We start from the raw sequence: 12,449 nt of genomic DNA, 5'->3' as shown, positions 1-12,449 counted from the left end.
TGACCAAAGGTTCACCTTAAAACAAGACAATGACCCTAAGCCCACAGCTAAAATAACAAAGGAGTGGCTTCAGAACAACTCTGTGACCATTCTTGACTGGCCCAGCCAGAGCCCTGACCTAAACCCAATTAAGCATCTCTGGAGAGACCTGAAAATGGCTGTCCACCAACGTTCACCATCCAACCTGACAGAACTGGAGAGGATGTGCAAGGAAGAATGGCAGAGGATCCCCAAATCAGGTGTGAAAAACTTGTTACATCATTCCCAAGAAGACTCATGGCTGTACTAGCTTAAAAGCGTGCTTCTGCTCAATACTGAGCAAAGGGTCTGAATACTTATGACCATGTGATATTTCAATTTTTCTTTTTTATTACATTTGCAAAAATGTCTACATTTCTGTTTTTTTTTTTCAGTCAAGATGGGGTGCAGAGTGTACATTAATGAGACAAAAATGAACTTGCAATGAAACAAAGAGTGAAAAATTTTATGGGGTCTGAATATGTGCATCTCTGATTCTAATATTAACATCATGTAGTGCTACCATCCGACTATTATCTCTGGGTTAATTTGTCACTGTTTTCAACTAATCTCTTACTTGTTGCCCATATTTTATGCCTGTTCTAAAATGTTTGTTGTGTATCTAATAAAAATATGAATATAGCTTTGACTCAGGTTTCTTCTTTTAATTATGATTAGCAGAGTCGCTACTACATTATATGTTGGGTGCTAAAAGGCATACACATGCCTAATTAGTAAAATGTATGATTGTAGGCTTCTTTTTATATCATTTAATTATAAAGAAGTTTTGTAATTTTTCCTGTGTGGTAGATGGGTCTTTGGACTCATTCACCAGGACTAAGGCGAGGCTACGACATCTGCACCTCTTACATCTGCACTAAAACCTTGTGAATTTTAGCCCGATCTTCACCACTTTGGCATCACATAAACATTAAGAACATGGAAAAGGACAATAGCCATTTGGTGAGCTGCATCGCATGCTACATGTTCACCGACTTACCAGTTGAAAATCCAAACTTCTCTTGTCCATAATACAAGCTTGTGTTCCTGTTGGAGGAAAAGTTGCACAGTCTCCAAGAGCAAATAGCTACATTGAAAATTATTAAGGAAGGTAAGGAATTCTTAGACAGAGAAGAAGTCTCTCTTCAGAATACAGAAAGAGAAGAAATTTGTAGTGCACCTGAAGAAACATATTAATGGAAGCATGTGACCCAGAGAAGCAGGAGGATCGGTAGGCAGTCAGCACCCACACTGCTCAGGAACCAGTACCAGGCTCTAACGCAGAAGAACGATGATCAAATACATCAAAATAAGGTTTTTGCCCACAAAGAACAACCTTGTAAGCACTCAGAGTCCTCTTGGATGGAGAAAGAAAAATGTTGTGAAGAAGAAACGGAAAGTGGTGGTCATGGGGGATTCCCTGTTGAGTGGAACAGAGGTCACTATCGGCAGACTGAATATAACCTCAAGAGAAATGTGCTGTCTTCCAGGTGCAAAAATCAAAGATGTGTCTGACAGGATATCAGGACTCTTCAGACTTACCGATGACTACCCATTACTGCTAATACATTTGGGGACAAATGATTTCGAAAGAAAGAAAAAATACTAGTTGGCCCGTGCAAAATTTTCACACATTGGTTGTCGGGGGCGCAGGCAATTTCAGGAAAATCAAGCTGATCAAATGTTAATGTATTTAATGAGATGATGAACACAGAGAGGTATTTATATATGTAGATTGGTAATACAATAAATTGGTTTGATAAGTAGAGGCTAATAAAAAGTCTTGAGGTTGTGGTGCCACCTGCAGGTTGTTTTTCTCTGCAGGTTTCTGAAAATGAATGTTTAAATCGTATTTATTGATCAAATCGTGAATGTGTGGCTTGTTTGTGTCTTTTCTTGCTAAAGGGGCAAGTTTACCTTTCAAATGGTGTATTATATGTGTGTGTGGAGCGAAGTAATCACCGAAAAAGCAGTGCATGTTTACAAATGTGTTTGCATATGTGACTCACCTACAGTGAAGTGTGCAATCCTCGAATTTGCCTGAAATAGGCTGGGCAAGCACTTCGGCAAGCTGGAAAGACACCAAGGGAAATGTTAGGATTTCTTTGTGATGTCTGTAAGCAGCTTTGTGGTAGTGTGCTTTGGGGTAATGTGGTGCCACCTGCTGGTCTTTTTTCCTTACTGCAGGTTTATGAAAATGAATGTTTAAACTGTATGTTGTGATCACATCGTGGATGTGTGGTTTGTTTGGCTATTTTCTTGCTGAAGGGGGCAAGTTTACCTTTCAAATGGTGTATCATTTGTGTGTGTGGGTGCAGTATGAATGGAGATACAAAGTATTCACTGAAAAAGAGTGTTTAGAAATAATATATAACGATTGGAGAAAGAGAAACCGATCAAAAACTAAAATGTTTCTACACAAATGCACAGAGCATGGGCATCAAACAAGGAGAATTGGAGCTACTAATGCAGGAAATTAAACATGATGTCATTTGCATCACTGAAACATGGTGGGACGATGCACGTGACTGGAATACAAGGCTAGCAGGATACAACTTATTTGCAAGAAACAGACTTAATAATCAGGGAGGAGGTGTTGCATTGCATGCTAGAAAAGCATATATATACACAGAGATTGAAGCTTCAGAGACTTTGAGTTCTGTGGAAACTGTTTGGTTAAGAATACAAAGAGAGAACAACGGAAAGGACACCATTGTAGGCATTTACTACAGGCCGCCTGTGCAAGCTGAAGATATGGATGAACTCTCTATGCATCAAATTACCAATTTATAAAAAAAAAATTGACGTAGTGATCATGGGAGATTTCAACTATCCAGACATTTGTTGGGAATTTCAGGCAAAAGTAACAGGTCCAGCAGTGTCTTCTTCGCTGATTCCTTGATTCCAAGATCTTGTCCAGTGACTTCATTGCTGATTTGTCCTAGCTATTCTTCTATTGACTTTCGGTTTAATTGCTGCATCTTGAGTGATCATTGATCCAAGAAGTTTGAGGCCCACTGCAACTTCCGGCTTGTCGCCGTCCATCTCAAATGTGTCCCAGTTGTACCTGGTAGTAGTCAATATCTTTATTTTCTTTGTGTTGAGTAGCAGTCCCATGATTGAGCTTTCCATCTTAACACTTTGTAATACGTCCTTCATTCCATCTATGCTTGTTGCTATCAATATTGTATTTTCTGATTATTTAAGATTGTTGATGATTCGTCCAGCAATTTTGATTCCTTCCTTTTTTCTTTTTTTCGTCAGCAACTTCTGCACAATATATGAAGCCGTGCTGTTCAGCTCTGTTCAGTACTTAAATCCAGCCGCCACAGGAACTGATTATGGCTTATCGGTGGGTTTACAAGGTGTTGGACCTCACTGAGATGATCTTAAGGATAAGTAATCAATAACAATGTAGTGGACCACCCCACAATAATAGAGCCTGTGTACATTGTAGTATTGTACAAGCTGATTATAAAAGCTCAAGATCTGGAAATACACAGAGATGTTCAATAACCTCTTTGTTATTTTCAGATAATGCCAAGAGCGTTCGTCTTGCAACAGTTAAGCTTGTAAGTGCCCAGATGGTCTTGGACTGGTGGCATCCTCCTCCTTGCCCTGGTTGGCTGTCCGCAGCATCGTGACACCAGTAAGATGAGATGTCAGACTGGGAAGCTGCCTCGATGCGTACAGCCTGTGCCCTGGTGCTTGTTTTCACCTGTATGACAATGTCTGGCCTAGTAAAGGCGTCAAGCTCTCTGAAATCTGTAGATTATGAAGTTTTTGGCCGTGTTCAGGGTAGGTGTGTTTTTTTTTCTTGCCCTACGAATAGCAGAGCTTTCCTCCATGCTTGACAAATTAGGAAACTCACAGTGCTTCTAAACATAGCTCATCATGGAGAGGAATCTGCAGGCCGGGTACAGAAAGCCATGGAGCTGTGTGTGATTATGTAATGTGCTCATGCTCCTTACCACTGCTTCTTATCACACATCAGACCCTTCAGCGACATTTTATCCAAGGAGTATGAAGGGCTTTGTCAAGGAAAAGGTGCACAAAAGACAGAATGTGTATTCATGCACAGAGGCACCAAACATGATCTTGACAATCATTGCCCTTATTAAAAAAAGCTTCCATGTAAGGGCTTGTTCACATGTTGCATTTGTCAAGGGTAAAATATGTTGCACTTTACATTAGGAGCAAATTGAATGAGATTTCTGAAATCTCCTGCACACGTTGCTTATTTTTTCCTTCTGGATTTGAACAAAGTGTTTTTCAAACTGCAGCCTGTCAATTCTTTGAGCATTTTTGCAGGATCTTTCACTCATTAAAATGAATGGGAGAAACACAAAAAATGCATCAAAATCATATAAAAGAAAACCTTGCTTATTTCCCACAGCGTTTTTCCTGCCAACACTTTGTTTTTTTGGTGCAGAAAAATCTGCTACAAATACTCGGCGTATGTACACACCCTAAGTCTACGTTCACACTATGCTTTTTGCAGTGTTTTTTAATGCTTTTTTTATGCAAAATTTCAGCCGCGTTTTACAGTATCAGCAACGTTTTTGAGATTTCAGAAATGTCATGCACACAGCTTGTTTTTTTTTTGGCATTAGGATTTTTGTGCTTTGCATGTTTTATTTTTGCACAATGGAGCATGCCACTTTTTCCAGCGTTTTTCACCCATTGAAATTAATGAGTGGTGAAAAAACGCAGAAGAAACTCACCAAAAACGAAGGTATGAGGTTTTGCTGCGCTTTTTTGTGGCAAAACCTGATTCTACAGAATAGGACTTTTTTCAACACTAAACTTTATCAGCATAAACAAGAGACAAATCTAGCATGCCAAAACCGCAGCAAAAGCACAGCAAAAAATGCCTAGTGTGAACTTAGCCTAAATATCAGCCACATTACTGTGTTGGTAGTCAAGGTGAATCTGTATTATTTTATTATTTATTTTATATGCTTTGCTTGTATAGTGCCGTCATATTCCGCAGCACTTTATATACATTATCATCACTGTCCCCATTACTATGTCTTTGGAATGTGGGAGGAAACCCAGGCAAACACAGGGAGAACATGCAAACTCCTTGCAGATGTTGTCCTGTAGGATTTTAGAAAAAAAGCAGAGCTTCAAAGGACAAAACAGTTTGGATGGAGATAATGCATGGATTGTGTTGATCCCCCAATAGTTGGCTGGTCTCCTTATAGGATTGTGTACAGGACAGAACATTTAAGGCTGCCGTCACACTAGCAGTATTTGGTCAGTATTTTACATCAGTATTTGTAAGCCAAAACCAGGAGTGGGTGATAAATGCGAACAAAACTTCATTTTAATCAACAGATCCTGGAATAGTAATAAGTTCAACAATTGAATGTGTTTAAATGTTCCTGTGCAGAGATAATCTTATAAACGTGTCCGTGCTGTGTACTATGTAAAGCCCCTTTCACACATTCGAGTTTCCGTTACGTGTGGTGACAGTTTTCACACGTACCGGAGACACTGACACACGTAGACGCATTCAAATGAATGGGTCTGTGCACGTCAGTGCATTTCCACGCACTGTGTGCCCGTGTGCACCACACGTAGACATGTCCAATTTTTACCGTCAGCACGGGCGGCAAAACGTCCCACACACGTGCACTTGGAGAACACAAATTGATGTAATCCGTGTGAGACGCATCGGCACCAGGGAAGAAGCGCTACAGTAAGCGTTGTTCCCCGGCAGCATGTGCTGAATTCGGCTGTCATCATTCTCCCCTGCTCTGCCGGCGATCGGCGCGAGCAGCGGAGAATGATGAGAGTTATATTAAATACAATCGCAGCATGCTGTGATTTTACACGCACGTTGAATACGCCTGAGAAAAAACGCTGATGTAAGCTGCCCCATAGATTAACATTCGGCCGAGTGCTATGTGATGTTTTCTCGCATAGCACTCGGCCGTATTCTACGGTAATGTGACTCCGGTCTTAATGTCTTGGTAGTAAAGGTAATAAAGGCACAGATGATTGGCCTCGGGGAGACCAAAACATCCAACACCACGGAGACACCATCACGTGTTTCTCAACGCAGTGATTCCAGAACACTGCCCCCATCCCTTGGTAGTAAAGGTAGACATGCTTCCCAAGAAACGGGATTGAAAGAAATAGAAAATATGCCTACATAATGTTATATTCAGGGTTGACAACTTAAGTTTTAGTCTTTATCTGGACAGCTGATAATAAAAAAAATCACAGTCAGCTAACATTTTTACTGCCCCATTTTTATAGTCCCATTTGTAATGAATTATTAAGATTGCACTTGATGTATGTCCCCAGCGGGCGAGGACAGTGAGGGCTCGTGCACACGACCATTTAAATGGGACAAGTGCTATATTGACCGATAGCACTTGTACTCACGTTATTCTATAGGGCTGTGCTGACCGAGTAGGCAAAAGAAAAAAATCGTAGCATGCATGATTTGCCTCCAAGATTCGGATGGCCCATTCAAGTTTATGAGTCCGTGAAAAAAAAATCAGACCATACTCAGTCATTGGAGTGCGGTCCAATTTTCACGGACAGACATAATGGAGATACTTTTTCTTTCTTTCCACCTCTGAGAAAATCAGACCAACTCTGATCTGTTCAGAGTCTGATTAGCATAATTGGACCGTTTTTCTCATATAGAGAAAAAACGGTTGTGTGACCCTAGCCCAACAATGAGAGGCTCCTTCGCACTTGGGTGTTAGCTCCATCCATCAGGCCCCAACCTGTGAATACACATATATTTAAATCAAGCATATAACATTAGGTCAGCTGCACCAGTGCCAGTGATGGAGGGGTCCAGTCACACAGCCGGTTGCTCAGGCTCTATTCTGAATGTTCCTCTTTATACCCATGTTCTCCTTCTCAAATTGAGGACGTTGGAGGAAGGGCCCCCTTGTATGTCTTTTTGAACTCATTTATAGTTAATTATTTGTACTTTTGCAATGTGGTCTGTCCCGGGATTCAAACTCATAGGCTGCACTGCTAAGAATGCAAGTTTTTTTATGTCTAAAGTTTTGCCTGTTCTTCATTACAGGCGTATTGTACTAGTACATAGAAGAACATCTCTATATACTAATACATTTACATACACTTGAACATTAGAGGTAAAATAGAAGTCAAGAGATTTTTTCTTCCTACAAAATTATTAAAACATACTAAAAAACAATTACAGTATTAACACTTTTTAAAAATAAATATAACAAATCAGTAAATAACCTACCGTATTTGAAATCTCTTTAGGACCCATGCAGAACGCAGTACAAAGACATAGGAGGTCCATGACTTTCTCATTTTCAAGTCTAAAGGAAGACATACACACATGGTCAAAATTGTTGGTATCCCTCGTTTAATGATAGAAAAACCCACAATGGTCACAAAAATAACTTAAATCTGACAAAAGTAATAATAAATAATAAATCTATGAAAATGAACAAATGACAGTCAAACATTGCTTTTCAACCATACTTCCACAGAATTAAAAAAAATAAAACTCGTGAAATAGGCCGGGACAGAAATGATGGTACCCTTAACTTAACATTTTGTTGCACAAGCTTTTGAGGCAATCACTGCAATCAAACGATTCCTGTAACTGTCAATGAGACTTCTGCACCTCTCAACAGGTCTTTTGTCCCACTCCTCAAGAGCAAACTGCTCCAGTTGTCTCATGCTTGAAGGTTGCCTTTTCCAGACGGTATGTTTCAGCTCTTTCCAAAGATGCTCAATAGGATTTAGGTCAGGGCTCATAGAAAGCCACTTCAGAATAGTACAATGTTTTCCTCTTAGCCATTCTTGGGTATTTTTAGCTGTGTGTTTTGAGTCATTATCCTGTTGCAAGACCCATGACCTGCGACTGAGACCAAGCTTTCTGACACTGGCAATCTTGAGATTTCATTGTAACCTGCACAGATTCTAGACACCCTGTGCCAGATGCAGCAAAGCAACCCCCGATCATAACAGAGCCTCCTCCATGTTTCACAGTAGGGACAGTGTTCTTTTCTTGATATGCTTTATTTTTCCGTCTGTGAACATAGAGCTGATGTGCCTTGCCAAAAAGTTCCATTTTTGTCTCATTTGTCCATAGGACATTCTCCCAGAAGCTTGGTGGCTTGTCAACATGTAGTTTGGCAAATTCCAATCTGTTTCTTTAATTATTTTTTTTCAACAATGGTGTCCTCCTTGGTCGTCTCACATAAAGTCCACTTTGGCTCATACAAGACGGATGGTGCGATCTGGCACTGATGTTCCTTGAGCTTGAAGTTCACCTTTAATATATTTAGAAGTTTTTCTGGGCTCTTTTGTTACCATTTGTATTATCCGTCTCTTTGAATCTTAAATTTCTGAATAATATGTGCAACTGTAGTCACAGGAACATCAAGCTGCTTGGAGATGGTCTTATAACTTTTACCTTTAACATGTTTGTCTATAATTTTCTTTCTAATTTCCTGAAACAACTCTTTCCTTCGCCTCCTCTGATCCATGTTGAGTGTGATACACACCATGTCACCAAACAGCACAGTGAGTATCTGTAGCCCTATATACAGGCCCACTCACTGATTCCAAGATTGTAGACACCTGTGATGCTAATTAGTGTACACACCTTGATTTAACATGTCGCCTTTGTCACATTATTTTCAGGGGTACCATCATTTCTCTCCAAGCTTATTTCATGAGTTTTATTTTTTTTTTAAATTCTGTGGAAGCATGGTTGAAAAACAATGTCTGACTTTCATTTGTTCATTTTCATAGATCTTTTATTAATCATTACTTTTGTCAGATTCAAGTTATTTCTGTGACCATTGTGGGTTTTTCTGTCATTAAACGAGGGGTACCAACAATTTTGACCACGTGTATAAGTCCATCAAGTTCAAACTATAAAACTATAATCTAACATGTTGATGTAAAGGAAGACAAAAACCCCATGAGGTAGATGCTAATTGACCCATATTAGGGGAAAAATAATTTCCGGCAGAAAATAATAGATAATAGGCAAGAAACATTTCGAGAAGGGCTCTGTTCACATTTGTGCTGTTCAATTCCTTTGTTTCTCTCCGTCATATGAACGAAACAGCGAAATCCAGGTTGTATTTGTCACATGGCAGATGCTAATGGCCCTCAATTGATTCAAATAACTCAAAAGGGATCCACCGTTTTCTCCAAGGTTTCTTACTTGCTGAGCTAGATTTTCCAATTGATGAGTCAAGTTTCCAGTAGAGATATAAATATAGCCTAAAATATATGTCAGATCTAGAGAACCCATGGTGACCAGGAATCATGGATTTACCATGGATAATTGTATTTCCAGCCTACAGTATGTAGTGAAATATTCTTTTTCATTCTCTTTTAGGTGTTTGTTTCAGAATGGTAAGTGTTCATATATTTAATGATTCATGGATTAATGTTTCTGTTAACCATTTTTAGAATTTTGCATTAACCTCTATACAAATTAGTAGAAATTCATAGTAAATATCAAAGAGATTGTCCAGTGAGTGGCACCCTCCTCCCGTCACTCATATTATCACATAGCGTTAGGAAAATGTAGCATCACATGACACTCTCTTCTGGTGGATAGAGGGTGCTACAGAGTATAACATCTTCTTTCATGTTCACACAGAAAATCTGACCAGTGCCTTCATATAATGTGGACATGTACAAGCTGCAATGGCTGCATATCATACAAAAAGGGTACACAGCAGCACTCTGAAAGGGCCAAGATATATACATGTATATATGTACAAACACTGAATACATGAGGTCTAAACGGCATTGTTACAAAATAATATGTACTTAGCTCACAAATTGGCCAATTTATGTATGCCCATTAACCATGACAAGGTTACCTCTCTCTGATGAGTACCTATCCTACTAAACATACCTATCTCGGGTTATAAGCCTTCAATTTAAAGGACCAGTAGAAGCCAGGACTAACTAAAAGCACCCTTGGGCTGATTGGAGGAGTGCAAAGTCAGAAAGGAGGCAGTTACAACCTCCAATCGCAAACTATACAAAACAGAAAACTGACCAGCACCTCCAAAAAATGTAAACAGGTGCAAGCTGCAATGGCTACATAACATACAAAAAAAGAACACAGCAGCACTCTGTAAGGGCCAAGATATATACAAACAATGAATATATGAGATATAAACTGTATTATTACTAAATAGAATGTACTTACAAAAAATTAAGGTTCTTAGCACATAAATTGGCCAATTCATGTATGCCCATCAACCACGGGAAGATGCCCTCCCTCTGATGGGGACCTATCCTACTAAACATGCCTTTCTCAGGCTATAAGCCTACAATTTAAATGGGATATATATATATTATATATATATATATATATATCTATACACTGCTCAAAAAAATAAAGGATACACTAAAATCTCACATCCTAGAGTTACAGACTGATCCAACTTCAGTGGAAATGCCTCAAGACAAGGAAATGATGGTCAGTAGTGTGTGTGGCCTCCACGTGCCTGTATGATCTCCCTTCAATGCCTGGGCATGCTCCTCATGAGGCGGCGGATGGTCTCCTGAGGGATCTCCTCCCAGACCTGGACTAAAGCATCCGCCAACTCCTGGACAGTCTGTGGTGTAACGTGACATTGGTGGATGGTGCGAGACATGATGTCCCAGATGTGTTCAATCGGATTCAGGTCTGGGGAACGGGTGGGCCAGTCCATAGCTTCAATGCCTTCGTCTTGCAGGAACTGTTGACACACTCCAGCCACATGAGTTCTGGCATTATCCTGCATTAGGAGGAACCCAGGGCCAACCGCACCAGCATATGGTCTCAAAAGGGGTCTGAGGATCTCATCTCGGTACCTAATGGCAGTCAGGCTACCTCCGGCGAGCACATGGAGGGCTGTGCGGCCCTCCAAAGAAATGCCACCCTACAACCATTTCTGGCCCACTGCCAAACCGGTCATGCTGAAGGATGTTGCAGGCAGCAGATCACTCCTCCATGGCGTCTCTAGACTGGCGCTTCTTAAACGGGTCCTCTGGGGTGATGTTATGGCAGCTAGGATGGTATAACTTCCCACAGGTGAAGTAGGTCCCCAGGGCTCCCGGTATATAGGTGAAGATTGTGAGTGATGCATTAAAACATCGGAGGATACAGGTTTACAGTCTCTTTACCTGGTTTACTGGAGACTTAAGGTATCCACAGTCCAGGGCACCAGAACACAGGTACAGGCAGGGTCCGGTCGGCTTGAAAGCGAATTCAGATTACTCTTTACCAGGTGGAGATGAAAGCCTCCCTCATAGCGCAGTGGTATTGTATTGCAATGCCACTGTGACAACCAGGACCCTAGGGTGTCACAGATGCAGCACACTCCAAATTGTTAAGATATTGGGGCGTGATAACAAAAAGTTTTGTTGCAAATAGTCAACAGGTAACCAAAAACATATTGACAAATAAGACACACATTAAAGGGATTTTTCCACAAAGTACATCTTAATCAATAGATCTTGGAATAAAAAGTTTCACAAATGGTTGTGTTGCAAAAAATGTTACTGATTCTTTCTGTGAGGTAAAACATTTCCCTGTTTGTTTTTAAACTAGCAGAAAAATGTTTTAACTCACAGTATGAAAATCCTATGCTTTCATATCTGTATACTCTCTTTTGCTTATATATGTGAAGCAGTGAGCACAGAGCTTAAAGTGAACCTGACAGCTGATACATGCTGTGCGACCCACGGGCAGCATATATCAGGCATGGGTTGTATATTCTCAGTCAGGTATGTTTGACTGTGAACCACTGCGGCATTTCAATAAAAACATACCGTACTTTAAAAGTTGCTGGAGACTGATCAGTGCTGTAGACTAGTCAGACAGACAGGTCCCTGGCGGCTTTTTCCTTGAATTGACAGATCTTTGCCTACATGCACATATAGGCAGATACCTGTCAATCCTGGGCAGTGGCCGGGAAGATGCCAGCTTTCCTAAATTATGTATTGGGACAGGAAAGGTTGATACAGCAAGTTGTTAAAGTAACGGAGAATTGTGTAGTATCTCTCAATTCCACATTTGGAAAAAATCTATGATCAATTCACATTTTAGACTAATGTATATTTAAAGTATATTTCTATGTCATTTGGTGCAGTACACAGAAGCTGAAGGAAACAAACTTGGTGTCGTTGGATGGGTGAAAAATACAAGACAAGGCACTGTACAGGGACAAGTCCAAGGACCAGAAGAAAGAGTGAATTCCATGTGAGTGTATATTGAGCAAAATATAATAAAACATGACCTACACAAAAAATATCTACAACATTTGATAAAAATAAGGACACATTTCTGTTACCTACAGTATTTCTATTGTGGACAGGATTTATGGATTAGAGGATGTCGTTTTCCACGCAATAATTACAAAAAAAAAAGCTGATTAATGTGCATATGAAAGGTAATA

At 40.1% G+C, this 12,449-nt stretch overlaps 1 protein-coding gene across 3 annotated transcripts in view; it reads left to right on the top strand.

Annotated features, from left to right (window-relative positions):
- The first annotated feature begins 3,672 nt into the window (after positions 1–3,672).
- Positions 3,673–12,449, top strand: part of ACYP2 (acylphosphatase 2) — a 172,938-nt gene continuing 164,161 nt past the window's right edge. For 2 of the 3 annotated variants that reach the window (XM_069768877.1, XM_069768876.1), the window contains exons 1-3: positions 3,673–3,816; positions 9,386–9,402; positions 12,144–12,253. In XM_069768877.1, coding sequence (XP_069624978.1) covers positions 3,678–3,816; positions 9,386–9,402; positions 12,144–12,253 — 266 coding nt within the window. In that variant the 5' untranslated portion in view covers positions 3,673–3,677. The remainder of the gene's footprint in view (positions 3,817–9,385; positions 9,403–12,143; positions 12,254–12,449) is intronic. The other variant, XM_069768878.1, reaches the window with a different exon arrangement.

Source organism: Ranitomeya imitator, chromosome 5, assembly GCF_032444005.1.
Source record: "Ranitomeya imitator isolate aRanImi1 chromosome 5, aRanImi1.pri, whole genome shotgun sequence".
NCBI classification, from domain to species: domain Eukaryota; kingdom Metazoa; phylum Chordata; class Amphibia; order Anura; family Dendrobatidae; genus Ranitomeya; species Ranitomeya imitator.
The sequence above is the reverse complement of the archived record's forward strand: the minus strand, read 5'-3'. Positions and strand labels throughout refer to the sequence as shown.